A 27,626-nucleotide genomic window follows, 5' to 3' on the forward strand; every position below is an offset into this window, starting at 1 on the left:
ACCATATATATTAAAATATCAAAATATAAACCATGTTTTTTCTGTAGGTTTCTCAATGGCGTGATGGGAATTAATTGTGACAAAAACATCACATTTTTAAAAGTGGGTGTGGAAAATGTAACCTGCATAAACAGACACCTGCATGTGATGTATGGCAGTGCCTGAGGTCACCTTTAGTTTCCTTGTTTTCCCCAACTTTGCACTGATAAGATCAAAGAGCTACTTGGCTTTAACAGGAGAAACGTAAAGCACAGGTAAAATATTCTATAGCCGTGAGTGGTTTTGGAATGAATGAGCTCTACCAGATGTGACTCATGGACCTGGAAAAGGACACATTTATTACACGGAATATGGATGCAAAGAAAATGGAATAAGTGAGTAAATGTTATAAGACCGAGGAAGGAGCTGATTCAGTCCAGTGACGGTTAAACATTATTCTGGAGTTCTACCAAAAAGATGGGGGGAAACATTTGGATTTTGAGATTCCTTTTTTTGCTGTTTCAAGTCTGGGTAAGTGTTCGACACAAAATCTAAAGCCATTTGTAGTTAAATATAAACTCCAAACTGTCTTTATTCCTGAGTCTTGTCTCCAAATTTACATACTGTTGGCTATAAAGTTGGAACAATTTTGTTTTCAGACAAATTCCTCTTTTTATACCTATTCATACACATCAGAAATGACCTTTGATCAGGTACAATGATTACATACAGAGTCCCAGTTACACTTTATCTCGAAAGAATAAATCACATAATTTCATGAGAAGTGGTAAAAATATTGTACTCCATTTTAATAGGAAATAGTGTGTTTTTTTTAATATATGTACGTCATTTTTTTGTATCCTAATACAATGTAAACACACAGTGTTATTTAATACTCAAACATTTTTTTATTTATTTAATTTTTATTTCAAATATTTAAAAAAATTTTGAAAAGGATTGGGATGAAGTACAAATGCAATTTAACAATATACAATATAATAATATAAATCAAGTACATACACATCATATTCCATGAATATCTACATTATTATAATGAATTATTTTCTTTCTCAGTGTTTTGTTGCCGTGGCTGAAATGGAGATCCAGCCACACCACCTCAACAACAGAACCATCTGTAGTGATGAGATCTCTATCAGTAACAAGCTTGATTTAAGTTTAGAGGTAATTTTCAATTTGTCCTTCATTAGGAGTTTGCAAGTTACTTTCTGACCTGATGGTACCTCCTGATTCTAACAGAAGAACTTTAATGTGGACTTTCCGCAGCTCCCCATCATTCAGTTTCCACGTATGTCTGGCAGTTTGCAGCGGATTAAAAGGGAATGGGTTATTCCTCCAATTAACTTTCCAGAGAATGACAGGGGGCCTTATCCTAAACACATGGTTACGGTAACTAAATGATACCCACAGTGTGATATCATGTGATAATTACAGTATAATCAGTTATATTTATTAAAATGCTTTCAAATATACACTACCGGTCAAAAGTTTTAGAACACCCCAGTTTTTCCAGTTTTGTATTGGTTTGATGGGTTGAGTTGCAGTGCGAAGCCATTGCTGAGACTTCAGAATAAGAAAAAGAGGCTTGCCTGGGCCATGAAACACCGCCAGTGGACTACTGAAGACTGGAAGAAGGTGTTCTGGACTAATCAAACCTGCAACTGGAAGTCTTCTGTTCACAGTTGAAACTGAGACTTGCTTACTACGACCACTATTGAGCTGTGTTTGAAGCTGTTGTCCTGTGAGTCGCCTATCGCACAAGCTGTTGACTCTCAGAAACTTGTCTTCTGATTCTGTTGTGGCTTTGGCTCTGCCAGACCTCTTCTTGTCAGCATTTCCCCCAGTTTCTGAGTGCCTTTTGATGGTGAAGGAAACTGGACTTACTGACACCTTGACTTTCTTGGCAATTTCTCTGTAGGAAAGACTTACATTTTTAAGTGTTATGATGGTCTGTGTCTCTTCTATCGTTAATTGCATTTTCCTCGTCATTTTTGTGGTAACACACTACTTTCTGCAGTACAATACTGTTCAAATAATGCTCACAACGGTATGGTACCAAAGTGTGTTCCAACACTACTTTTATGCAGACAGAGGGGGTTGGAAGTAATTCAGAAACGTTGGGACACTTGTAGGAATGGGTAGCACCAGCTTTTGAGGCTTGATCAACTTCCATTGCTGCAGAACTGCTTTAAGTTGTTAACCCATGTCTTGTTCACCTTTTTGTATAATTCTGAAATGTACATTATTTTTCAGTTTTGTTTAACCTTACCTTTTTTTTTTTTTTTTTTTTTTTTACCTCTGGCAGGTCACTGCTTACCTTTGTACCATTTCAAGCTGTTCATTGGACTTGAACTGCTTGAATTTCATACAAAACTGGAAAAATTGGGGTGTTCTAAAACTTTTGACCGGTAGTGTAGTTGTTGAACCTAATGCACCTTCACTGACTTGACTTTCTTCATTGTGATTTAGATCAAAACAAGCAAAGATACAATGGTAGAGATAACATACAAGATCACCGGACCTGGGGCTGACCTGCCCCCTGTGGGTGTTTTTACCATTGGTGGCCGATCTGGGGTGTTATATGTGACCCAGCCACTGGACAGAGAAAAAACATCCAGATACACCGTGAGCTAAAGCTAAATCTCATCTCAGCCTTAACAGGATATGTTGTGTCCATACCTGTTTTCTTATGCATCTGTATGTTTTCTGTATGTGTTCTGTGTATGGCAGCTGAGGGCCCACGCACTGAACGAGGGCATCAAGACTGAGGAACCCATGGAGCTCATTATTAACGTTATTGACCAGAATGATAATGCACCAGAATTTACACAGAACCCTCTCTATGGCCAAGTGAACGAAAGTGCTGCCATTGGTGAGTCAAGGGCTGCATTTACACTGCTAGTGTTAGGGCTCAGTTCTGGTTTACCGCTAAGATGTGATTTTGTTTTTGTTTGGCTGTTTACAGTAATGCATAAAGACCCAGTGCTCCTTTTGGGCAGTTCTCAAATTAATTTTTCTCTATAATTAACCTTTCTTGAGTGATTTATCACCATTTATTATAATATTATGCTCAGTATTTTGCATTTTTAAGTGAAAATGAGGGATTTTCTTATATTTAATGAACTGTGATCATGTATGTGTTCATAAAAGCTCAGATTCAAGTTGAGGGTTTTCATATTAAAAACAGAAAAAAATGAAGAAAAAGGGACTTGTACAGTAAAATCTCTCATTAACTGAACATAAACCCAGTGTCTCCATCCCCTGTCATTGATCCAACTCCATAGGTTTTACTGGTGAATCAATGTTGTAAAACACAGGTGTCAAACATGCGGCTGGGGGGCCAAATCCAGCCCACCAAAGGGTCCAGTCCGGCCCTTGGGATGAATTTGTGAAATGCAAAAATTAAACTAAGATATGAACAATCCTTTTAGTTCAGGTTCCACATTCAGACCAATTCAATCTAAAGCGGGCAGGACCAGTAAAATATGATCATAAAAACATAGAAATAATGACAACTCCAATTCCTCTTTGTAAATGTAAATATTTTCATGTATTTACACTAAAACAAAGAATAATTTCACAAAAAAATGTGAATAACCTGAACAAATATAAACAACCTGAAATGTCTTACGAGATGTAAGTACAATTTTAACAATATTCTGTCTGTTACTAAATGTGTTGTGTATTTGTAGATCCACTGTGATCTGTAAGTTATAATGTACATGTGTAAATGATAAACTGAGGCAGAATATTATTAAAATTACACTTATTTTTTTCAGTTTGCTCATGTTATTCACATGTTTTGAAAGGATAGTTTGTAGATGTAAACCTTCTCATAATGTAAATTTACTTTTTTCGCTCTAAAACACAGAGAAAATTTTGGAGTTGACATTATTTACTTTACATTATTTATATTTTACTGGTTCAGCCCACTGCAGAATAAATTTAGCTGAATGTTGCCCCTGAAATAAAATGAGTTTGATACCCCTGTTGTAGAAGATGACGGTGTTTCCACGTTCACTATGGAGCCTCTGAACGTCCAAATGGGTCATATCTGATGACCATGAAAAGATGATAAACTGCATTTTACACCAATTATTTACATGTATTGATAGGATTAGTGGATCAACAGGTATTGAATAGTTTGGCTCAGTGGATGGTTAGTGGATGGTTTTGGTCAATGGGAGATGTTTGGGTCTTTATGGGTTAAAATGATGTAAAATTTGAATGAATGTTGATCTGACTTTTTACACTCAGGTCTGTGTTAGACCCATATTGACGTAGCCCAGATCAGAATCGAAAAGATCAGAATCCATGTGATTTATTCTGTTCATGCTGTCATAAAAAAAACCAGACCAAGGTCCAATATTAGAGAAAATAAATCAGAATTGGACCACTATTGCCAGCAGTGTGAACACAAGCAAAGGATTCAAGCTGCAGTTTTACATACGAGTACTTTACCAGAATTTTGCAGCTTTTGTGTGCTTTTTCAATAGATGCTTCGGTCATGCAAATAACAGCAGTGGATAGAGATGACCCACGCACAAGCAATGCTATGATTAGATATCAGATAATGTCTCAAAGGCCACAAATCCCCAAAGAGAACATGTTTGCCATAAACCCAGTGACTGGAATAATCAGTGTGATTGCACCTGGACTGGACAGAGAGGTAAAGTACAAGAACTGCAATTTTCTGTTCTCACGTGTTATTTATGCCTCATTTAACCATTTTCATTATACTGTATGTCAGGCTCACCCTAGGTACGAGCTGATCATTGAGGCTGCTGACATGGAAGGGGATGGGCTAAAGGCCACTGGCACTGTTGTTATCGCCATTAACGACAGCAACGATAATGCTCCACGATTCACTGTCACATCTGTGAGTTTCAAATGTCCCAACACTTAGTGGTAATGTTAAATTGGACAAATTACACATATATTTCCTGGTGTCTTTCAGGTATCTACATCAATCCCTGAGAATGAAGTTGGCATGGAGGTACTGAGGTTAAAAGTCACTGACCAGGATGAGAAAGGATCTCCAAACGCCAACACCAAATATTCAATAGTCAAAGGAAATGAAGCAGGACATTTCAGTATCACCACAGGCCCTGATAAAATGGAAGGAATCCTCACCACAGCAAAGGTTCGGGCATATAATTGCGTTTTTGTTGCATCATTCTACAACAGGAGTGTCAAACATAGGCTAAAACCAGCCCGCTGATGGGTCTTATCTGGCCTGGGGGATGAATTTTCACAGTGCAAAAATTATACTGAAGATATTAATAGTCAAGGGTGTTTAGGGGCCACATAGGGTCCAATTTGAGTAAAATAATAGCATAAGAACCTAGTAATAATGACAACTCCAATTTTTCCCTCTTTATTTTAGTATGAAAAATTGCAAAAGTAAAATTCCATCATGAAAATACTTACATTTACAAACTACCCTTTCACAAAAAAAGTGAATAACTTACAAACAACCTGAAATTTCTCAAGAAAAATAAAGGTAATTTTAATAATGTTTTGCCTGTTACTAAATGTTTTGCGCCTTTGTAGATCCACTGTGATCTATGAGTTGTAATCCACATGTGTAAATGATAAACTGTGAAATAATATTGTTCTTGAGAAATTTAAAAAAAAAAATTGTGAAAGGATAGTTTGTAATTTTAAACATGTTCATAATGGAATTTTTACATTTTAACTAAAACAAAGACAAATATTTGGAGTTGTCATTATTTATTATTTATTATTTATTATTCACCAGACCTTGGGGGGCCGAGCCTTCACTGCAGCCGCTCCCACAAAACATCAGGAACTCAGACTCAATACAAAACTTCAAATTACTACTCAAAATTCACCTGTTCAAACTTACATTTTCTTGTGCCTCTTTGTTCTTTGTTTTGTTTGTGAAGCATCTTTGAGTGTCCAAAAAGTGCTTATTATTATTATTATTATTATTATTATTATTATTATTATTATTATTATTATTATTATTATTATTATTATATTTTACGGGTCTGGCCAGCCTGAGATCATATGGTTCTCTATGTGGCCCCTGAACTCAAATCAGTTTGACACCCCTATTCTACAAGCTGACCCTGGTAAACTAACATGACCTCCTCTTTTTCCTTATATTGATTCATTTATTACAAGGGGTTGGATTTTGAAAGCATCTCTGTTTACACTCTACTGGTGGTGGTAACAAATGAGGTGCCCTTTTCTGGACCGGTGTCGACCTCCACCGCCACAGTCACCATTACAGTCACGGACATGAACGAGCCTCCTGTTTTCAGCCCGACACAGATCCACAAAGACATGCCAGAAGATGCAGAAACTGGGAGAGATGTGGCGAAGCTCAGAGCAATAGATCCAGATAAAGCCAGGAAAACAAGCATTAAGTAATAAAAGCATTTGTAAGTAAAGTAAATGTACATGCACCTTTGGTATTTCATTTGTAATGAGCTTGTTTCTCTTGGTTTCAGATATAAACTACTTAAAGATGCTGCTGGATGGCTCAACATTGATAAAGACACAGGACTGGTCACAGTTAAAAACAGCATGGACAGAGAATCACACTTTGTACAAGAGAACAAATACACAGCCATAGTTGTGGCTTATGATAATGGTATTTTAGATCTTTTATCAGTTTATCTATATTTATAACTTGACTGATCTACAGCTCTATTGATCCCTGCTTTTTTTCTACATCCAGATACTGTTCCAGCTACTGGGACAGGAACTCTGGTGGTGACTTTATTAGATGTGAATGATCATCGGCCCGTAGTACTGCAGAGGGAAGTCACTCTGTGCAGCAGTGACCCAGTTCCTGTTCACCTGGACATAGAGGACCTAGACGGACCTGGTCACGCTGGACCATTTTCTGTACAGCTACAAGGAGAGCACCGGATCAACTGGACCGTTCACACCAATTCTACAAGTTAGATCAAATATGCACTTACAAATGGGTCAATATATAATGAGGGACTTTTTTGTTCCCTTTAAAGCACAGGTGTCAAACATGCAGCCAGGGGGCCAAATCCGGCCCGCCAAAGGGTCCAGTCTGGCCCTTGGGATGAATTTGTGAAATGCAAAAATTACACTGAAGATATTAACAATCCTTTTAGTTCAGGTTCTACATTCAGACCAATTCAATCTCAAGTGGGCAGGACCAGTAAAGTATGATCATAATGACATACAAATAATGACAACTCCAAATTTTTCTCTTTGTAAATGTAAATATTCTCATGTATTTACACTAAAACAAAGTATAATTTCACGAAAAATGTGAATAACCTGAACAAATATGAACAACCTGAAATTTCTCAAGAGAAGTGTAATTTTACCAATATTCTGTCTGTTATTAAATGTTTTGTGTGTTTGTAGATCCACTGTGATCTGTAAGTTATAATGAACATGTGTAAATGATAAACTAAAGCATGAATTTGTTAAAATTACACTTATTTTTTCAGTTTGTTCATGTTATTCACATCTTTTGTAAGGATAATTTGTAGATGTAAACCTTTTCATAATGTAAATTAACTTTTTTTGCTCTAAAACATAGAGAAAAGTTTGGAGTTGACATTATATATATATATATATATATATATATATATATATATATATATATATATATATATATATATATATATATATATATATATATAATGTTATTATTTTACTGGTCCGGCCCACTTCAGATCAAATTTAGCTGAATGTGGCCCCTGAACTAAAATGAGTTTGTCACCCCTGCTTTACAGGGTAACATAGTTGACAGGTATAGTTGCCATTTTTACTGTTTTCAGGCCAAAAATCAACATAACCATAACACCACATGACATTTTTATAGAAAGATTCTTCTAAATATCATATATACAATTGAATAAAATTGAAATTGAAAGTTATTTATAAAGACATTGTAGTAACACTGTTGACATTAGAGTGTGATAAATACACACTTGACTCACACACTACTTCATATTAAATAACTAAGAAAGAAGAGACAGAACATACCTTGGAGTCTTGCCAGTGTTTTCTTCTGGAGGAAATGACGTCATGTGGAGCAGGTCATGTGATTTGGAATGCTTCTTTGGGAGGTGTTTTCATAATGGGTAACTTAGTAGAAAGTGATTTCTCGGACACAGATACAATTTGTTATTTTCCATATAAAATTTGATATTCTGCCAAAAAAGAAATATCTGTCATGATTATCTCAACTTAATAAAAAAGAACACAATCAAGACAGTTTTTGAATAAACTGATTTTATTATTGTTCAGCTAATTAGAAGGTGGTTGTTATTAAAATTCGGACGGTTTCTTGTTGATATTTTAGTCTATCTAGTAATTTATTAAATTAATTTTTAAAGATAGGATCATAATGAACACAAAAATCAATCTTTTTTTTTTTTTTTTTACTTTTAAAGGTGTATGTAAGATACATCCCATGGATTTCAAAAGTTCCTCAATTATTCTGTATATTAACCCAAATAATAGAAATTTACTCAAAACTCAAACAAGGCAGTTGTGAAAAGCTTCTGTTTTTACTTCTCAGGTAACGTGGCGTTGCTGACCCCCAAACGGGAGTTGTCACCTGGAAACTACATGGTGTTAATGCGTATCTATGATGCTGGGAGGCTCTACCAAGACAGCACCCTGAATGTAGATGTGTGCCAGTGCCAAGGGGCTGTCGACGCCTGCTTCATCCCACATTCAGCACCTCGTCTGCACATTCCCTCTTTGACAACCTCAGTTCTAGGAGCTATATTTGGTGTTCTGTGTATGTAACAGGTCTTTTATATTCATATCAAATTTCTTTGTGTTCTCTTGTTCTGTAGTTTATCAGATTGTTCTGTTAATCACAGTACTGCTGCTGCTGCTGCTGCTGCTGTTTCTGCTAAAAGGGAGGGAGAGGTCAGAGAAAGATATCTGTCTTCTTGAGGATGTACCTAGAGACAATATTTTCTACTATGATGAAGAGGGAGGAGGGGAAGAAGACCAGGTAGGAACATCGTGAAACGGTTATTACCTGACACTGTCAAACATCTGCTTATATTGGATTAGAGCAACAGACATGAATGGAAACAGTGAGGGTTTCATTTTATATTCATGTCGTGTGTGGAACCAAAATGACTCCAGACTCCACCAATTTCAATTGATACTTTCTTTTACTTGGGGAAGAGAAAAGCAAAATGAAAATGCATTAAATGTATTATTCATTCAGACAGAAAGTGTAAGTCACAGTGTCAGGGATATAATTACAGCTCCACACTGTGCAAAACTGACCAAACTGAGCATTAAAATATTAACCCATAAAGACCCAGGGCTACTTTTGTCTGTTCCCAAATGATTTTTTTCTTTATCTTTGACCTTTCTCAAGTGATTTATCTCCATTTATTAAAATATTATCCTCTGTATTTTGCATTTTTTCAGTGAAAATCATATATTTTCCTATATTTAATTTACTGATCATGTAGATGTTCATAAAAGCTCAGATTAAAGTTGAAGGTTATTATATCAGAAACAGAGAAAACTGAAGAAAAAGTGACTTTTCCAGTAAAATCTATCATTAACTGAACATAAACCCAATGTGTCCATCCACTGTCACTGATCCAACTCCATGGGTTTTACTGGTGAATCAATCTTGTAGAAGACGACGGTGTTTCCACATTCACTACGTAGCATCTGAACGTCCAAAAAAAGACATGTGATGCTGCTGAAAAGCTGAGAAACTGCATTTTAAAAGTGTTATTTACATGTATTGATAAGATTAGTGGATCAGCAGGTATTAAACATTTTAAATCAGTAGATGCTTTAGGTCACCGGTGGCTGTTTGGGTCTTTATGGGTTAAACTATCTATTATGCCTTTGATTATTTCAGAAATTAATAGAAAAGTAGGTATGTTCCAAAAATAGATGCTAAGATTCCAAATGTGACTATAAATCTGCTGGGAGTGAAGGAATATAAATAAGACTGACCGGAGGGAACTCAGGGGAAATTATTGAAATGTTAGTGACGTGAGGACAAGATGTGAATGTACAAGCAGAGGAGGAGGGGTCATTGAGTACAAGTGGTGGACAAAAGGAGGGTAACCAGATGTGTGTTAGTGATGTAGCAAGAAATATATTCCATCAATCAGTCAGTCAAATATACTTTATTGTTGCCAAGGGGAAATGTGTCTTGGGCCAAAGTGCTGAACAACTGCAGAACAGTATGTACAGACAGTAAACTTACACACATGCGTAAAAACAGGCTGTGAACCACACTGTAAGAGCACATTCAGCATATGACTGCACCTGTCTGACAATATATAATACTTTACTGGCACGTTGACCCATGGGGCTCCTCGGGTTCTAGATGTGCTAGTTTTTATGCTGTTGTGTATTTGTGCATGCTGTACCACATTTGTCCAGCAGTCACCATCAAAGCCTTCTGGTCATAGAACCATGATTATAAGGCTTTTGTATTCCAAAATTACTAATATCTCCCAAAATATTGGACCAATCAACTTGCTGTTTTTACTAGTCTTTCCCTCGACCAAAAATACATAAGTATGCCAAACTGCAGCAGTCAGCTTTTTCCGGATTTTGTGTGAATCCCAAGACACACATACACGCACACACACAGTGGCCACTTGGCTTTTATAATATACACTAAGTAACTTTAAAAACACCCAATGAAATCCAAGAATGCTTTACTTTTAACCCATAAAAACCCAAACATCCATCACCGACCAAAACCCTCAGCTGATGTAAATGTTTAATACCTGTTGACCCACTAATCCTATCAAAACATGCAAATAACTGATAGTTTGTCATCTTTTCATGGTCATCAGATATGACCCATTTGGACGTTCAGAGGCTCCGTAGTGAACACGGAAACACCGTCATCTTCTACAACATTGATTCACCAGTAAAACCCATGGAGTTGGATCAATGACAGTGTATGAGAATGCTTGGTTTATATTCAGTTAATGATAGACTTGACTGAAAAAGTCACTTTTTCTTCTTTTTTTTTAATCTGTTTTTGATACAATAACCCTCAACTTTAACCTGAGCGTTTTTTAACATCTTCATGATCAGTAAATTAAATACAGGAAAAAACATGACTTATACTGATAAAATACAAAATACAGAGGATAATATTATAAGTAAATGGTGATAAATCACTTGAAAAAGGTTAGATATAGAGAAAATTTCATTTTGGAACTGACATATAAGCAGCAATGGGTCTTTATGGGTTAACTCATGGACTATATTTCCAATTCTAGCTATTGTTCTTATTGCACATATTCTGGGAGACATACACACAAGATTTTGAGGGGTGGAGTGATGGACACCAAAGTGATGTCAGTGTCATTCCTGCACACAGCATTCCGACTGCCTGATCACAGTTGGCCTGCACGCCATTGTGACATTTTTGTTCCATTTTCCCCATTTTTACTTCAGGGTTTTTATAGGGAGGGTCACATGTGTACAAAGCCTACACATTTTTGGTTAACAATTTAGCCCATCCCAGTATTTCACTCCCCTTCACAGTTTGTACACTTGTGAGTACAACTTCCATAAATTGGTCTGTGGTTGAGAAAAAGTCCAATCATTCAGGCAGAACAACAGTATATTGTGTGTCTGAGAAGCTGTTTGGAGCGTCATGTGTCGTGACAATTCTAGCAAATTTTTGAGGTGTGTTTTTAAAGTTGCTTAGTGTAGATAATAGATTAAAATTTTAAAAACTGAGCAAAACCCTAATCAACAATCGAGATGGGTAGAAGTAGAGGTAAATCTGGTCAAACTGTGACACTTCTCTCCTACTGAACAGAAACAATACAGGGTGGGGAAGCAAAATTTACAATGAACATTTAGTTGTTTTTTCTCAGCAGGCACTACATCAATTGTTTTGAAACCAAACATATATTGATGTCATAATCATACCTAACACTATTATCCATACCTTTTCAGAAACTTTTGCCCATATGAGTAATCAGGAAAGCAAACGTCAAAGAGTGTGTGATTTGCTGAATGCACTCGTCACACCAAAGGAGATTTCAAAAAATAGTTGGAGTGTCCATAAAGACTGTTTATAATGTAAAGAAGAGAATGACTATGAGCAAAACTATTACGAGAAAGTCTGGAAGTGGAGGAAGCAACAAAAAACGTACCAAAGCTTTTATTAAAGCTCTCAAATCCAAAATCCTAAAGGGTCAAACCAAATCCATGAGAAAAATGGCAATTGAACTTGAGGTAGACAACAAGACCATTAGAAATGCAGTAAAATATGATTTGAAGTTAAAATCTTACACAAGAACACCGGTTTGACACTGGTTCGATTTTGGATTTGAGAGCTTTAATAAAAGCTTTAGTACGTTTTTTTGTTGCTTCCCCCACTTCCAGACTTTCTCGTAATAGTTTTGCTCACAGTCATTCTCTTCTTTACATTATAAACAGTCTTTATGGACACTCCAACTATTTTTTGAAATCTCCTTTGGTGTGACGAGTGCATTCAGCAAATCACACACTCTTTGACGTTTGCTTTCCTGATTACTCATATGGGCAAAAGTTTCTGAAAAGGTATGGATAATAGTGTTAGGTATGATTATGACATCAATATATGCTTGGTTTCAAAACAATTGACGTAGTGCCTGCTGAGAAAAAACAACTAAATGTTCATTGTAAGTTTTGCTTCCCCACCCTGTATGTGTTGCATTTAACAATTTAATGGAGTCTTAACACATATTACCAACTTTACTTTCTGTCTGCTTCAGGAGTATGACCTGAGCCAACTCCACAGAGGACTGGATAACCATCCTGAAGTCCTCTGCACTGACGTGTTTCCTACGATGCAGACTCGTCCAAGTTACCGTCTTCGTCCTCAAGCTAATGAGGATGTAGGCCACTTCATAGAGGACGTGAGGATTATTGAATTGTATCTAACAGACTTACAGGATTTTCACAACACTGACTCTTGTATGAAATGATGTGTTTTTCTTGGTTTTTAGAACTTGCAGATTGCAGACGCTGACCCCACAGCTCCTCCATACGACTCTCTGCTGGTGTTTGACCATGAGGGCGGTGGCTCGGACGCAGATTCACTCAGTTCCATCAACTCCTCAAATGAAGACCAGGACCAGGACTTTCAGAGCCTGGCCCAGTGGGGGCCACGCTTCAGCAGGTTGGCTGACATGTACTCAGGGGGCATAGAGGAGGATGACGACACAGAAACACTGCCAGGAAAAACAGAATGGGTCTGATATGGTTAAATGTATGTATTGTATGTATTTAACCAGTTGGCCAGTGATAGGAGGCATTTGTGAATCTTTAAATCCAGCAAATATACCAGATTTTTATGAAACTTACCAATATAATACCAAATACATTTACACATTAAATTATTTTTTGTTGATGTTTGTCTTAATCTTAACATTACTTTTATACCAAATTCTGAATGTCTGTAATTTCATAATTCATTTGCATTCATAACTTAATCACATATGTTGTATTCTATTACATTAACACTGTGCTGAAAACTACCTGATCAGAATGTTACCTTTGGAGTTCCCCAGGGCTCAGTCATGGGTCCAGTTTTATTCGAAAATTTTCTTTATATTGGCATCATGACTGGATTATTTACATCTTTATATGTAACACAATTTCCTCTTTTTTTCTTGGTTTATGCTGTGAAACTGTGCTTTGTAAATAAAATTGGCTTTTATTCACAAATGCATATGGATATTTTCCAGTTCTACACAGCCATGGTATAAAGTGTGTGACTGTAGGCCTATGGCAGGCCTCGCTGTCCAGCTCAAAAACAGGATACAGAGGCTCTTCAACACCTGTTCCAAAATAGTGAGTCAGTCTGTTGGGACCACGTTCACAGAGATGGCTCAGAACCAAACCCAGAGGCTGGTCCATAAAATCTCCACAGACTCCTCACACGTGCTGAACAGAGAATATGAACTCCTGCCTTCTGGGAGACGCTTCAGTGTGCCCTGCGGCAGAAGGAACAAATATAAAAACTCTTTTGTGCCATATTTCATCTCACTCCTGAACCAGAGAAAGATCACATGAACACTGCACCACAGGCGAGGTTTTCACATCAATGTTGAATATTAAATGTTGGTTCTAAAGTTCTATCTTATCTTATCTTATCTTATCTTATCTTATCTTATCTTATCTTATCTTATCTTATCTTATCTTATCTTATCTTACTTCCTGTCATATAGGATAGAACATATTGCATATTAAATAAATGTGAGTGCTTCTATGAAACTGGTACTTAAAAACAGGACATGGGGGCTAAAAATTCAAACCAGATGTAGACAAATGTTATGAAGCAAGTTTGGAAGCAGTTTGGGTCTATTTTAAAACTAAATATTTACTGAGATAAAAAGAGAAACTATTTTTCAGATAAAACACATTTTTATATTTTTTTAAGCGCGCTACTAATTTTTCAAATATCTTTTTTATTCTCTCACAGGTACATTTTCGGAATCGAACTAATTATGCAGGGCAGTGTGTTTCACATAAATGACCACTGCTGCAAAATCACTCATGATTTATGTGTGTTTAAATGGGCAGGTTCCGTGTGTAGCGCGAGTGGACACGATGGGTTACACATAAAACCTGGAATGAGACAGATTCATGAAAACCCTGCATGTCTGGATTACAAAAACCAGTAGAATGGACAAATTTAACACAATGTCTTTATTTATAGCGGTATATCAGACAATTTCAAGTCATGTTTTCTGGATCAAATGCACTGACACCTATGTAGCTTTTCATGTCCCTCTTTTGGTTGTATTTTTGGCCCCAATATTTTATCAAAAATTCATGAATTTTGGGATGGCTCAGACAAGAGTATATTTTTTTTGCATTTATCTGAGATCATCATTAGGTACATCCTACGGGGAAATATGTCTAAATTTGCTGGCAAAGTGCCAGGTACCAAAATGAACCCAGTTTCGTAGAAGCACCCATGTACTAACACATACTGGAAATGAAGCTGATTGGACTTGTTGCATTTCTTGTTGCAGGGATATGGTGATATTAGGTGAAAAGAAATGTCTTTTAAATGAACTGATATTAACACACTGTAAAAATGAAACCAATTCTCACATGACACAGCTGATAAGATGATCTTTAGTCAGGACTGACGCCTCCCTGAATCACTTCCTTACAAGTGGACTTCAGTCAGTCACTATCACCCAGCTGAAGTGAACTTTGACCCTGTGAATGTAGCCTACAGCACTGAACGACAGCAGGGGTGAAACGGTTTCAGTGTTTCCTAGTTTTATTAGATGACAATTTTCTGTTGATATGTCGACCCTTGGATAAAAACTGAGTTGAGAATCTTTGTGGAAGGTAAGAGGAAACCTGACCTGTGAAATCTGCTGTTTGATCAACGTACGGGAAGAGATTTTTCAACTTCCATTTTGTTTTCCTAGGTGTTACCTTTTTTTCTACCATAACAGATGACACAGAACATGTTCCAGGAGGGGCTGTACCACGTTTATTTCAAGGAGACGCCCTCAACCCGCCCACTGACCCAAGTTACTGATCAAGGGGATCTTAAAAATGCCAGGATTCACCGCTGGTTTGCAACTGTGGTAAACACTCGCCTTCTAGTTGCTGGGGTGAGATGTCGTCCTTTGCCTTTCCGAACTCTAAACATACCTTTAAACCATCCGGATGCTTCATATCATCTATTTCCCCTCAGGTGGTTCAGGTGCTTAGTGCTGTGGCCTGCATACTAACCACCGTCACCCATGCATGTGTGAGCTACAACTGTTCTGTTTCCATGACAACACCTGTGTGGTCAAGCATATTTGTGAGTCCACATCTGCTTCAACATCTGCATCAGTGTCAAATACTGGACTCAGTTTGTTTCATTGTGTTTTGTGTTTTTGCAGTATGTGGCTGCTGGGTGTCTGGCAGTGGAGGTTCAGAGAAAAGTTAACAAAGTGAAGGTAAATACTGATTTCTATGTCATTTATATATGCACATGCTCTATATTTACCCCACCCCCCAAAGGGGAGGCAAGAGGTATTGTTTTTGGTTTGATTTGTTTCTTTGTTTGTTAATGCTCTACCAGCAAAACTGTTGGTTGAATTCATACCAGATTGGGTTTATATATTGCTAGTGACCCAGAATAGATCTCATTACATTTTGGGGACAGTAGGTCAAAGTTAAATTTTTTAATGATTTTTTTTTTATTTTTTTTTTTTTTTACCTATTTACTAATAATGGGTGAAATTTCAAATGTCTGTAGCAGCAAAACTATTGGTTGAATTCAAATTGGGTTTATAGATTGCCAGGGAGGCAGAATAGATGTGATTACATTTTGGGAAAAGTAGGTCAAACTTCAATTTTTTTAAAATGAATTTAATTTTTTTTTTTTTTTTTTGACCTATTTACTTATAACGGACGAAATTTCAAATGTCTATAAAAACATCAATTTTGTTTCAATTTACTTCAAACTTACAACATATACTGAGGCAATTGATATGCTGATATCAGCACAAGCATAGACATGATGACATCAGCTGGATCAATGCCAAAATAAGCTACAATATGTGTGAGGGGCGGGGTTTGTTGTGCCTGGCACCACTTGTTATATCTTTTTTACTTTGATCAGATTATCATCTTGATGTGTTTGAACCTCTTCAGTCTGGTTTTTGGATTCTCTGCTCTGCTGGTCATCAGCATCAGGCCTGCAGATCCAGCTGAACTCAACACAGCTCAACAGGTAAACACATATAGACTCTGCTGAGGTGGTTTCTGTATGAAAACATGAAAAGTTTTGGCATTGCTGCTGTTTCCTGTTTGCATAAGACATTTATATGTGCAGAACATGAGAACATATTTCCCATCATGAGCTAATAGATCGGTTTTTTATCCAAGAAATGGCAACAAAACTTTTACTGAAGTTACATTTTTTCTTCTCTCTCTTTCTGCCTTCTTTCCACCAGCGTGCTGGCTCACTTGTAGCAAAAGGAAGCTCCATAGTCTTCAGTGTGCAGTGTTTTCTGTTATCTCTCTACATACTGTTTCTGTCATGGAGAGGCTTACGTCGCTACAGTCCTTCATACATTCAGACCTACAGTCGAGTGTCACAGGTAAATACATTAGTTTAAACTGTCCATCCTTCTAAAGCTACGTATCCTAATTATCAGTCAAACATCTTGAACCCTGTAAGTTATAGAGTTCATCATAATGATAGTAAATGTTGAAATACTCTGTATGGTGTTTGTGGTTTTCCAGTAAAACACCAGTGAAATTGATCAGAAATACTAGACAGCCTAAACTGTTTTTCTTTTCTGTTTGTCAGGATGCAGATGAAACCAATGGACCTCTTCTGGAGCAAGTTGAATACAGTCTGTAACGCCCCAGGAACTTAAATCTTTTTCATATTTATGCCAGTTTTCAACCGGATCAACATGTCTGCTTGCACAAAGTTAAACTAAACTCAGTTACTGTTATTTTTAAGGCTCTAAACTATGACTGTACAATCCTGATTTTTCAAACTATTCACTTGACTAATGACTCAGTATCACTCCCCTCTGATTTTCCAAGTAATGATTGTCTGGGTGAAATGACACGATGACGTGTAACGGTTGAAAATCACTCAAAGCATGTGCTGAATCCATATATGACATACTGATAAGATTTCGTATTTAATAGTACATTGTTTTAACTGATGTCAAAGCTATTCCTTGTTTTATTTTTCAGAGATAATTTTCCCTGATAAACACTAGAGGGCAGTATTGCTCAAGATTTTCCTACCTTCCTGCGATCCACAGAACTGTTCCCACTAGAAAAAAGAAATCTGTTTGATCTGTACATTGTGAAGCCATATTTAACCAAATGCTCATTTATTGTAAATAAATATTTGTATTTTGTAAGCATGCATGAATGTCCTACAACACTGTTATCATCCTGGTTTACAGAGCATATTCAGTACAAAACATAAATGTAATGCACATTAGGAAATGATATAACATTAACACTAAAACCAAGTTTTATATTTAAAACTAAAAACAAAACGGCTAAAAGTGTCAGAAAATGTCTCATTCTCAAGACATAAAATCAAAACTCATCCTCAAAAAGGATTCTTCAGGAGAATATATTGCCCACATGATAATGGGTATGACATGTTTTAGTATTTAAAAGATTTCATTAAGAATGAAAAGCAAGGTCGTACACCACCTCTGTACCAGTCTCACACACACTCACACATGCACAAACAGACTTGTACAAGTGAAAAAAATCACAGTGGAGCTACTTTCTCACGGCATGTCTGTATAACAGCTTCCAGCTGTTGCCTGGTTGGGAGAGCTGCTATGGGAACGCTCTGAGTACAAAGACTTAGAGTAATATGGGATTCATTAGTAAATGGACACAGAAGGAGAATAAAAGAAAGCAGGAAGACAAGGTTGACTGTCCTCAGAGAAACTGACAACTGAGTCTTCTGTTAGGAGCCACAGTCACACACAGCTACTGGGTGTGTGTGTGTGTGTGTGTGTGTGTGTGTGTTGTGTAGCCCATGTTTCACACACAAGCCGTTCAGTTTTCATGTCTTGCCAGTACACTTGTATTTTCCATAAAGAGGGTGATTGAGTGCATTTCCAATTCAGCCAATTAAGAAGTGACGCCATGACCCAAACAATGCAAGAAACGGAAAAAAATATTTAAAAAAAAAAAAAAAAAAAAAAAAAAAAAAGGCCTTCTGTCTGGATGCAGCTGTTTGATCTCATGGTCTGCTCTTGGTGGTGAGTAATAGCTTTGGTGTTTAGACAGTGTCTTCCTCTTGATTCCACAGGAAGCTCTTGTGTAAGAAGGAAGTATGTGGATGTGATGACAACAGAGTGAATGTGTCTGGAGAGGTGGAAGTGACGGGTACATGGAGGGATTCCCTTGGTAAGTCTGACTAGTGATAGTCTGACCTTTTGGCTGAATGGCCTGAAACGACTTGATCAAAGCCATCTGGGAATAAGTGTGAGACTCAATGTAAGAAAAAGACAAAAGCATGATCTGAGAACATTCATCAATAATTTATTTTTCATAATCTCAAGAACCACCACGGTTTCTCATCTGGAAAATTCATCAATTTCCAACAACACGGTTTTGAAAAATGTAAAGTTACTATACAAATTCTTAATAGAAAAAAGAATAAATTAACTGTGGAATTCAGTTATTTTTTTCAACTCCACATTTTTTTTTCTACAACAACTTTAATTTCTGATTACAGTTGAACAGAACTGATAAAATCAAGTTACATGCTCTATTGTCTGGTAGGTGTGGCGTTCTACTATTAAACTGTCTGTTAAAATAAGCTTCATTTTGCACATCTGGTATTGAATCTATTGATAACAATGAAGAGATGTCTAGATCCTACGTGACAAAGCAGTACTGGTCATTTTGTAGCACCTGAAAGGGTTGTTACAATGTCAGAACTGAAAAAAAACAATACTGGTTCATATAAAATGGAACATTGTTAAAACAATGGATGTGAATGTTAAAAACCCCACAAAACCTTACAGTGCCCCTCTGAACATACGGGAAAAGACTGATAAAAGGGTTTGTTTCTGTTGGAGTTAATACAAAAACCTCATACATTTCTATGGAGCACAGAAAATGTGGTATGTTTGGATCAGAAGCAGGGGACATCACACTTTATCACACAGGGCTCAGAGGTCAGAGGTTAACACATGGTCAAAATGGGATTTTTGGTGGGGGCAGGGCAACACTATGTAGCAAGACGTGCCATGTCAGCACATTAAATTCCGATGCTGGGTGTCTTTGGGGTCTTAATTCGTCACTGGATCTGCAGAGCATGCATGGGAGTGTCAAACCACAGGCAGAGTCAAACCTGTCCTCTAATAGACTAGAGAATCCAGGGGCGCTGGTCCCATACCCGGGTAAGGACTCTGTCACTGAGTATGGATGTATAACATTTAGAAAACCGGCTGAATCCTTCTCATTAAACAGCCAAGGGTTGCAGATTTACAAGTGACGTCAGTTCATGAGGGAAACACACGAAATAGACAGTAAAGGTAAAACACGTACCATTCCTCCCATGTTACACAGTATAGTTCACCCATTTATCCAGTCACACTGGCGCTCTGAGAGTGAAACACGTCTAATTCTCAATATCGCTGAGGTTTAAAATCTGTCATAAACTTAACATCTACTGAAGTCCCATTTTGTGCATAAGAACAATGGTAAACAATAATTCTGAGGGGAAAGACGGGGGAAATGAGTCAAAGAGAGCAAAAGCATGCAGAGTTAAACTTCCTTCATACAAAACCAAATGTGCTTTTCTAACCCTGTTGTGAATCTGATTGTTAGTTTTTTTCTTTATTTTAGAGGGTTCGTCTCAGTTCTGCTATGGCTTCTCCTCTGTCCTGACAGAGGGATAATCATTATTGTCAGCTTCAAATTCATAAGTCCATACACTGCTTAAAAGATCACTGTCATTTAACACCTTGGCTGAAGTGGTTCTGTGTGTTTTCCAGCTTTTTTTTTTTTTTTTTCACTCATTAACACATTGAGACCAGCCCTCATCGATACTGTCACTGTTGTGCTTTAAGTTTAAAGTATGTTTAAATAACATCTTCATAAACTCCACCTGAATCCAAATGATCAGTCTCTTCATCTTCTCTGCTGCTGTTTAATATAATGGCTATAGACGGTGGGCTCTGAGGAGGTCTTAAAGGAGTGTCTGTTTCAGTACAAGCACCAACATGTTTGGCACTGATAAAACAGTATTTATGTGTGCCCATAAAACTACGTGTCTGTCAATGTGTGTGTTCTGGCTATCAGTGAATAAAGACAGACTTTGTGTGTTCAGTCGGGATGCTCCTGTCGTACTGGACAGATGGACAGGCAGATGAAAACACGGAGCTACAAAGGGACTGACAGATTACCCAGCATGGTGAGACCACTACGGAGCAAAGACGAAAGCAGAGGGGAGGACATTACTGACAGAAACATGATTCAGTGCAGACGTCTAAATGTTAAAGAGCGTCATCATAATACCCTCTTTTACTTTCAGGATGAACGTTCTGTTTAAATCAGAACGTCTTGATTCTTGATTCCCAACTGCTCACACCCTGGCTCGAGTCTGGCTCACGACCCACTATGTTGACAAGTAAACTCACGTGGACAGAGAAATCTTATGAAGACCAAAGACATTAATTGAACATGAATGATGTCACTGCAGTAAGCACAGGTTAATGCCAAACCCAGAAACCGCAACTTCAAATTCTTCCTATGATGCACTAATAATCCCTTCTTCAAAAGTCACCAGGCAGAGCGCAGGGGGAAAAAGCTGTCTTCAAACCAGTTAGGATACTTTAACAATGTTTGTTATTGCTATAGTCCTCGTCAATATTCCAGACAGTGTCCCAGAAACCTTCCTGATATTGTTGCTCCCTCACACAGTTGATTGACTTTTGTCACTTTTCAGGGGCCCAGAGACCCCTGGTGTGACCAGTCGATCCAGTAGTTGTCTTTGGTTGTGGGATAAACTGAGAGGAGTTTGTCATCTTAGTGTTTGTTTGTAGGTTAATTCATATTTCTTTTTGAAAAAGTCATCTTATATGTAATTTTGTCCTTTTTTTATAAATATAAAAGGGGGGAATTAAGACAAAAAAACAAAAACTAAAACAAAACAAAAAAAAAAACAGACAAGCGACAACAATGGGAATGATGAAATCCAACATAAGTTCATTTAGGCTTTGAAATAGTTGTGAACTGGTGGCTCAAATCCAGCAGGTATTCTCAGATTGGGTGGCAGTGCACTGGAGTTATAGGATAGGTGAGATATGAAATAGATCCTGGGGTTGATGATGTGGTTTTGTCGAGTTGTGTGTGTATTCTTCTGTGCTCTCTGCCATTCGTTCCATCCCCCCCTTTTTTTGCCCAATTGCATGTGTGCTGTGGGTGAGTAAATAAAGAGCTCTGTGGTGCTGCAGGGCGAAAGTTTAACATCTGAGGTGGCACTTCTGAGTCTGTCCTGTGATATTAGCCCTTACCAGAGCCCAGCGAGTGTGTCCCTGTCCAGCTGAGCTGTGATAGAGGGGGCATGATAAAGAAATGGATCGAGGGCAGGTTTGGGGGGGTGGTGGAAGGGGTGAGGGAGGGGCTCAAATCCAGTCTGCCAGTCCCGTCGGGGCAGAGTATTTGCAGGGCCTTAAGGATGAGGTTATCGGTTGTCAATGGGTAGTAGTGAGGGACAGTGGAGAGGCAGTAGGAGAGGGCAATGGGACTTTTCTGGGCCCTATAAGAAGGTCTCAGACCAGGGTTCCAGGTTTTGCCTTGTCGTGTCCGTACCACTGCACATCTGCCAGCTCTGAACACAGAGGACTGCTGAGAAAACAGCTGTCACTGAAAGACCTGCAGAAGAAAACACACCTGGATCAGACAGACTCAGGAAAGCATGTAGTTTTATTTACCGTTCTATGCGCTCTCATCTCTGTGGTTTCAGATTTCTCTGTTACAACCCGCACAGCACACTGTTAAATATTTCTATTAGTACGTTCTGTAAGGAATGAGCCACAGTGAAGCATCGCAGTCAGAACACAGAGCAGAGCACATGCAGAGATCACAGATACAGCCAGAGATGTAACACATATCCCTTCACCGAAGAAGAAGAAGATGTTGTAAAAACTTCATCACTGTCAGCCCCCCCGCAGATGGAGATATGAGAGGGTGATAAACATGCTGAATTTATAATGCTGTTTACTTTTCTTTTATCTACACTTTCTACACTGGTATAAATCTGGCTGTGGGGAAATTTGGCACAGCTGTAATGGTGTGTGTTTCAATGAATTCTCGTGTATTTCCTGCTGATGTGCGTCTGAGTTTGGACCACTGGGAGGCAGAGAGCACACACACAGACAGTACCTCTATGCATCAGAGCTGGGCTGAGGGGCAGACTGACAGACGTCCTCAGTAGGAGAGCTGTCTGCTGTGCCTCTAAACCAGGAGAGAGAGGACACACACACACACAAGGAAGGAGGGTTAGTACAGACAGAGGAAGAGACGCAGAGACGGAGAGAAATAACAATATTAGGTAATAAGAAGGTGAACGGCAGGGAAACAGGGAGTGAGGAGACGAGTCAAACACCGAGAGCACTAACTGTAGAACAGGATGAGTTTGAAACTGTCACCCCAAAACCATATGAGAATCATCTCTGAGGGTTAGTTGGGAGCGTGAAGATCAAGAGTGTGATCAGCTGACATTGATACAACAGACAAAGCTTGTGACATGACAAGGTTTTTTTTGTTGTTTAGCCAAGGTGCATTTTTAATATCAGCTCTAAATAGGTTGGCACTTTTTATTGCCACTATTAGTATGGTCTTACCCGCTCTGCCAGTTGAGGATGTGCTGTGGGCTACAAGGAGGTGTGGGTGTGGCTGCGTGTTCACTGGAGGGCGTCATACTCCTCTGGCTGTGAGGGGACGCAGCTGCAGGGAAAATGGACAGTTAGTCATGTCCAGATGAGATATAACACATGCTGCAAATAACAACATATGAGGGAAAAAAAAAACACACATAGGGCACATTCACCTATTCAACAGTGAGTCTAGCAGATCTGGCCTCAGTGTCACACAGAGGTCACAACATAAAAAGCATAAAATAAACAATGTATCAGCCTCGTTGGCGCAGTAGGCAGCGCGTCAGTCTCATAATCTGAAGGTCGTGAGTTCGAGCCTCACACGGGGCATCCCTTTTCACACAAAACTTTCTTTAAAAAAGTAATTATAAGAAGCTCCGACAGCACACATTTGTACAAGTTACATACATACATAGTTAAAAGTTACATAAGCAATAATAAATGAGTGTCTTTGTTGACATTAGACATGACTCGATACAAATAGACTGTCTTTGTGAGTTTTAGACACTATTACGTGACCTCCCATAAACATTTAATCTAAGACGTTATTATTGTCCTGGAATAATCACTTTCAGGCTGAATTCAGATATTTGTCAGAGTATTACTACAAGTATTTTTGATTTGATTTTGAAAAAAGTATCAGCTCTGTCAGAATGACTATCTATATGAGGTGAATTGAAAATTTTAAATCCTCTGATGGGAAATGACCTGTGAATGATAACCTATTTCTGATGTGAAAGTGACAAGCTTTCATAATCTGAAGGTCATGAGTTTGAGCCTCACACAGAGTAGCAAGCTTTCCCAATGGAAGCTAAAACCAAACTCTAAGAACCATAGTTCTACAAAGCTCTATCAGACCCAGTTGTGGCAAATTCAACAAAAAAAAGGCAACATCTCTGTTATAAACTGCTGTTTGGTGTTAAAATGATGTCCCTGTGGTAAACGTGTGAATACATTAAGTCTTTGTATAGTAAGTCAATCCCCAAATCCTAAAAATGCAAGTTCAATCCTTTCTTTTTTTCCATTTTGCTATTTTCTGTAGTAAAAATTCACTTCCCAGTAGGGATAGTTTTGTAGATAAGCATCACTACAAGCCTCGTTGGGCACACTAGCCAAAGGAATTTCACCTATTCAACAATGAGCTTAGGACACTGGCCTCTGTGTCACAGAGAGGTCGTCACAAAAAGAGCAAAACTTCTACTCTATAAGCCTCGTTGGCGCAGTAGGCAGCGCGTCAGTCTCATAATCTGAAGGTCGTGAGTTCGAGCCTCACACGGGGCATTCTTTATTAATCATATCTCAAAACTTGCTTTGAAAAACTTATAAGAACATCCAAATGCAAACACCTTGAACCTTGAAAAGCAAACTAGATGTTACACACATTCATAGGTAAATTTACATAAGCAATAATAAATGAGCTTGTCTTTATCTGGATTAGACATGATTTGATGTAAACACTCACCTGGTGAGCCCTTGGCGAGTGTTCCTACCCTGCTCCCTCGACCATGTCCCAGAGTCCCTTGCTGCGACCCTGTCTCAGAGGAGGCGGAACCCGAGTGTGAGTGACTCCTTTCCTTCAGGCTGCCTGAGGACCTCTGGTACCAGCACCGTAACTCCTCAGACACTGCTGCCCTCCCCCCTCCGCTTCCACCACCCTCGCGCCCCAATGACGGAGTCCGTACGATCTGGGAGCGAGATGGCGTGAGTCGACCGCTCCCCTCTCCTCCCTCCTCTCCCCCCCAGGCCTCCTTGTAAAGTCCTCCGGCTGTGTAGGAGCTGGAGGTTTTGAACTGGGCCTTTACACTGTAGTGGCCCTCCTGATCGCTCTCCAGGCTCCGCACCACCACGGGGTTGGGGCTGCCCTCCACATACAGTGGGTACTCCTTAATGCGATACTGGGAGGATGGCTGACTCTGACTGTGGAGGTAGACACCATGGTGCCCCCCTCCTACCCCACTTCCACCGGAGCCTCCACCAGAGCCATTCTTAGCTGCCAGGTTTGGCATCGAGCCAGAGTTGGAGGAACCCAGGTGACCTGCAGACCTGGGGGGTCAACAAACAGTATGCATCAACCCAAATACAGATGTTACCACATAAGAGGAGAGATTCTGTCATTTCTACAAGTCTTACCTGTGCCTTTGCCTCTGTCTCTGCCTGGCTTTGGAGGGTGAGTCCTCTCCCAGAGTAGAGTAGTTGGGATTGCTGCCCGGGGCCAAGGGTCCACCAGATGGATAGTAATGCTCTGAGCTGCTCTGGCTGGTGCAGGATGAGCAGTCATCCAGAGGGTCAGAGCCATTGGAGCTACGTCCTGGCCCGAGAAAGAAGTCAGGGCTGCCAAGTGTGCCCAGGTTGTGCGGGTGTGCGTCATGGTCGGGTGCCAACAGTTTGCCTTGGGACTCAAGGCTAGAACTGCGGTTCCTAAAGTGCTGAGCGAGACTGTGCAGACGTGTGGGACTAATGTCCACTGACCTGTAAAGGAAAAAAAAAACAAAATAATATGAATAAGAGGGTGATCCTGGAACAAAAAAAATCACCTAGGTCTTCACTTGAATCTAACTGTGATATCAACACTATAAAACAAGGTAATATCCCAAAAGTGATTCAGGAAAAACCCAGGGGGACACATACAGCGTCAGAGGGTTTTAAAGTGACAGAGAAATGTAATACGTGGAAATTGAGTACGAAATTGGAAGATAAAAGGACTAACCTAGTGGAATGTACGTAGTGTGGGGCCCTGGTTCTCAAGTCTGGGGTTGACGGCATGCTGGACTGGGAGCTCCAGTGGGGAGGGTTCCTGATGGGGCTGCTCTGGAGAGAGTTGCTACCACCTGCTTCTGCGCTGCCAGAGCTTGGGAAACGCCTGTGACTAGACACAGATGAAAAGAAAATGTATTCTTATCAAGTTCATACAAACAATCCATATATTTGTATGCCCTAAATATACATCTGCATTAGACCTGTTTGTGTAAGATCAATATGTTATGTGCCACTCCTAATCAAAAAGACATACAGTAAGTACAGTAAGTATTACATTAAATTTACAGTTCACACAAGTCAGTCATTTACAAAGTGACAAATATTTGAAATTCAAGGTAGTTATTAATTACATGGTGCATACCTGGAGTGTGACGAACGCTTCTTGACTTTTTCGTAGGGTTCATCCAGTGATGATTCACTCCACATCTTGGGTTTGATGGGCGATTTATCATAGTCGGTACGTGTGTAGTGTAGGTGTCGCAGGCCATCCAGGGACTGTGGTGGAGGAGGCCGACTGTGAGACGGTGGCCGAGGAGGAAGGCCCTTGTGAGGCGATGCTACTGGAGAGAAGTTGGGAGTACCTGTAACTTGAGGATCATCTGAAATCCAAAGAGAATTGGATTATGTTAGAACATTCCTCATTTCAGATGGGATAACATTTAGTTACATCATCATCCTAAGCTTATAAAGGAACAGTGGGATCAGCACGTTGTCACCGGGAATAATGAAAAAACCAGACACTCACCATCATCCAAGACCAGTGCGTCAGACAGCGAGCTGTCTTCAGAACCAATATTTGCCTCTGCAGGACACAAAAACATAGACAAAGGGTGAAGTGTCATCAGAAAATACTCTTGAAGCTTACCACTGTCCGCTTCATGTTTACACATTTATCGACAGTGCTTTTTCTGTGTTTGTAGTGAGTAGGAGTGTATTGGTACCTTCTATGATAAGTGATGCCCTCTGTGTAGGTTTCTTGCCAGAGCGGACCCGGTACTCATTGATTGAGTTTTCTATTTCCTGGAGCTTCTTCAGTGCATTCAGATAGGAAGTCTTCCTCTGTTTCTTCAGCTTCTTACTGCTCACGTGAGGATCGCTGGCAAGACGCCTGGCTGCCTCTGTAATCTGTGACTGGATGGCAAACTCTCGCTCCAGACGCTCCAGCTCCTCTTCCTGCCATAAGCACATTCACAAATATCAGTAAAAAATACAAAAAAACTGGATTCACTTGCAGGTTTAGCATCAGAAATCTAGACACAATCCAAAAACAACACTGCTTACTTTGCAGACTTGTATTCATACTGTAACTCTCCCATGCAGCGTATTTGGTAAGACACACACACAAAGCCTTGCCAGGGAAAACACACTGCGGAAATCATTTATCTGCACTGCAGCCACAGTTTCTCACCACTGGATAGTCTCTATTGAGAAATCCAGCCCCACAGTAATAACACCTCTCCATCAATCCATCCTCTCCTCCTCTAC

The 27,626-nt window shown here is 39.0% G+C and overlaps 3 protein-coding genes and 2 non-coding genes across 14 annotated transcripts in view; 4 read left to right on the plus strand and 1 right to left on the minus strand.

Moving 5' to 3' along the window:
• The first annotated feature begins 157 nt into the window (after positions 1-157).
• On the plus strand, positions 158-13,721 carry LOC115421055 (B-cadherin). The gene is made up of 15 exons (XM_030136723.1): positions 158-510; positions 1,054-1,161; positions 1,264-1,386; positions 2,467-2,622; positions 2,728-2,869; positions 4,494-4,666; positions 4,748-4,876; positions 4,955-5,140; positions 6,148-6,392; positions 6,477-6,619; positions 6,707-6,931; positions 8,543-8,767; positions 8,853-8,989; positions 12,750-12,893; positions 12,984-13,721. The coding sequence occupies exons 1-15, from the start codon at positions 457-459 to the stop codon at positions 13,233-13,235; spliced, it is 2,442 nt and encodes an 813-aa protein (XP_029992583.1). The 5' UTR covers positions 158-456; the 3' UTR covers positions 13,236-13,721.
• Positions 13,722-14,825: 1,104 nt separating this feature from the next.
• Positions 14,826-17,876, plus strand: tmem253 (transmembrane protein 253). Its single transcript, XM_030136729.1, has 6 exons — positions 14,826-15,617; positions 15,701-15,811; positions 15,894-15,950; positions 16,619-16,729; positions 16,953-17,099; positions 17,312-17,876. The coding sequence occupies exons 1-6, from the start codon at positions 15,456-15,458 to the stop codon at positions 17,363-17,365; spliced, it is 642 nt and encodes a 213-aa protein (XP_029992589.1). The 5' UTR covers positions 14,826-15,455; the 3' UTR covers positions 17,366-17,876.
• Positions 17,877-19,015: 1,139 nt separating this feature from the next.
• Positions 19,016-27,626, minus strand: part of frmd4a (FERM domain containing 4A) — a 100,022-nt gene continuing 91,411 nt past the window's right edge. For 8 of the 10 annotated variants that reach the window (XM_030135863.1, XM_030135864.1, XM_030135862.1 and 5 more), the window contains exons 17-24: positions 27,083-27,314; positions 26,887-26,943; positions 26,503-26,740; positions 26,092-26,250; positions 25,515-25,853; positions 24,847-25,427; positions 23,352-23,454; positions 19,016-22,380 (exon numbers count right to left, since the gene is read on the minus strand). In XM_030135863.1, coding sequence (XP_029991723.1) covers positions 22,278-22,380; positions 23,352-23,454; positions 24,847-25,427; positions 25,515-25,853; positions 26,092-26,250; positions 26,503-26,740; positions 26,887-26,943; positions 27,083-27,314 — 1,812 coding nt within the window. In that variant the 3' untranslated portion in view covers positions 19,016-22,277. Of the gene's footprint in view, positions 22,381-22,890; positions 22,963-23,351; positions 23,455-24,846; positions 25,428-25,514; positions 25,854-26,091; positions 26,251-26,502; positions 26,741-26,886; positions 26,944-27,082; positions 27,315-27,626 lie in introns of all 10 variants that reach the window. The other 2 variants (XM_030135866.1, XM_030135859.1) reach the window with 1 other exon arrangement.
• On the plus strand, positions 23,642-23,714 carry trnam-cau (transfer RNA methionine (anticodon CAU)). Its single transcript has one exon. It is a non-coding gene; the product is annotated as a tRNA-Met (tRNA).
• trnam-cau (transfer RNA methionine (anticodon CAU)) lies at positions 24,593-24,665 on the plus strand. Its single transcript has one exon. It is a non-coding gene; the product is annotated as a tRNA-Met (tRNA).

The sequence above is a fragment of the Sphaeramia orbicularis genome, chromosome 6 (assembly GCF_902148855.1).
Source record: "Sphaeramia orbicularis chromosome 6, fSphaOr1.1, whole genome shotgun sequence".
In the NCBI taxonomy this organism is placed as follows: Eukaryota; Metazoa; Chordata; class Actinopteri; order Kurtiformes; family Apogonidae; genus Sphaeramia; species Sphaeramia orbicularis.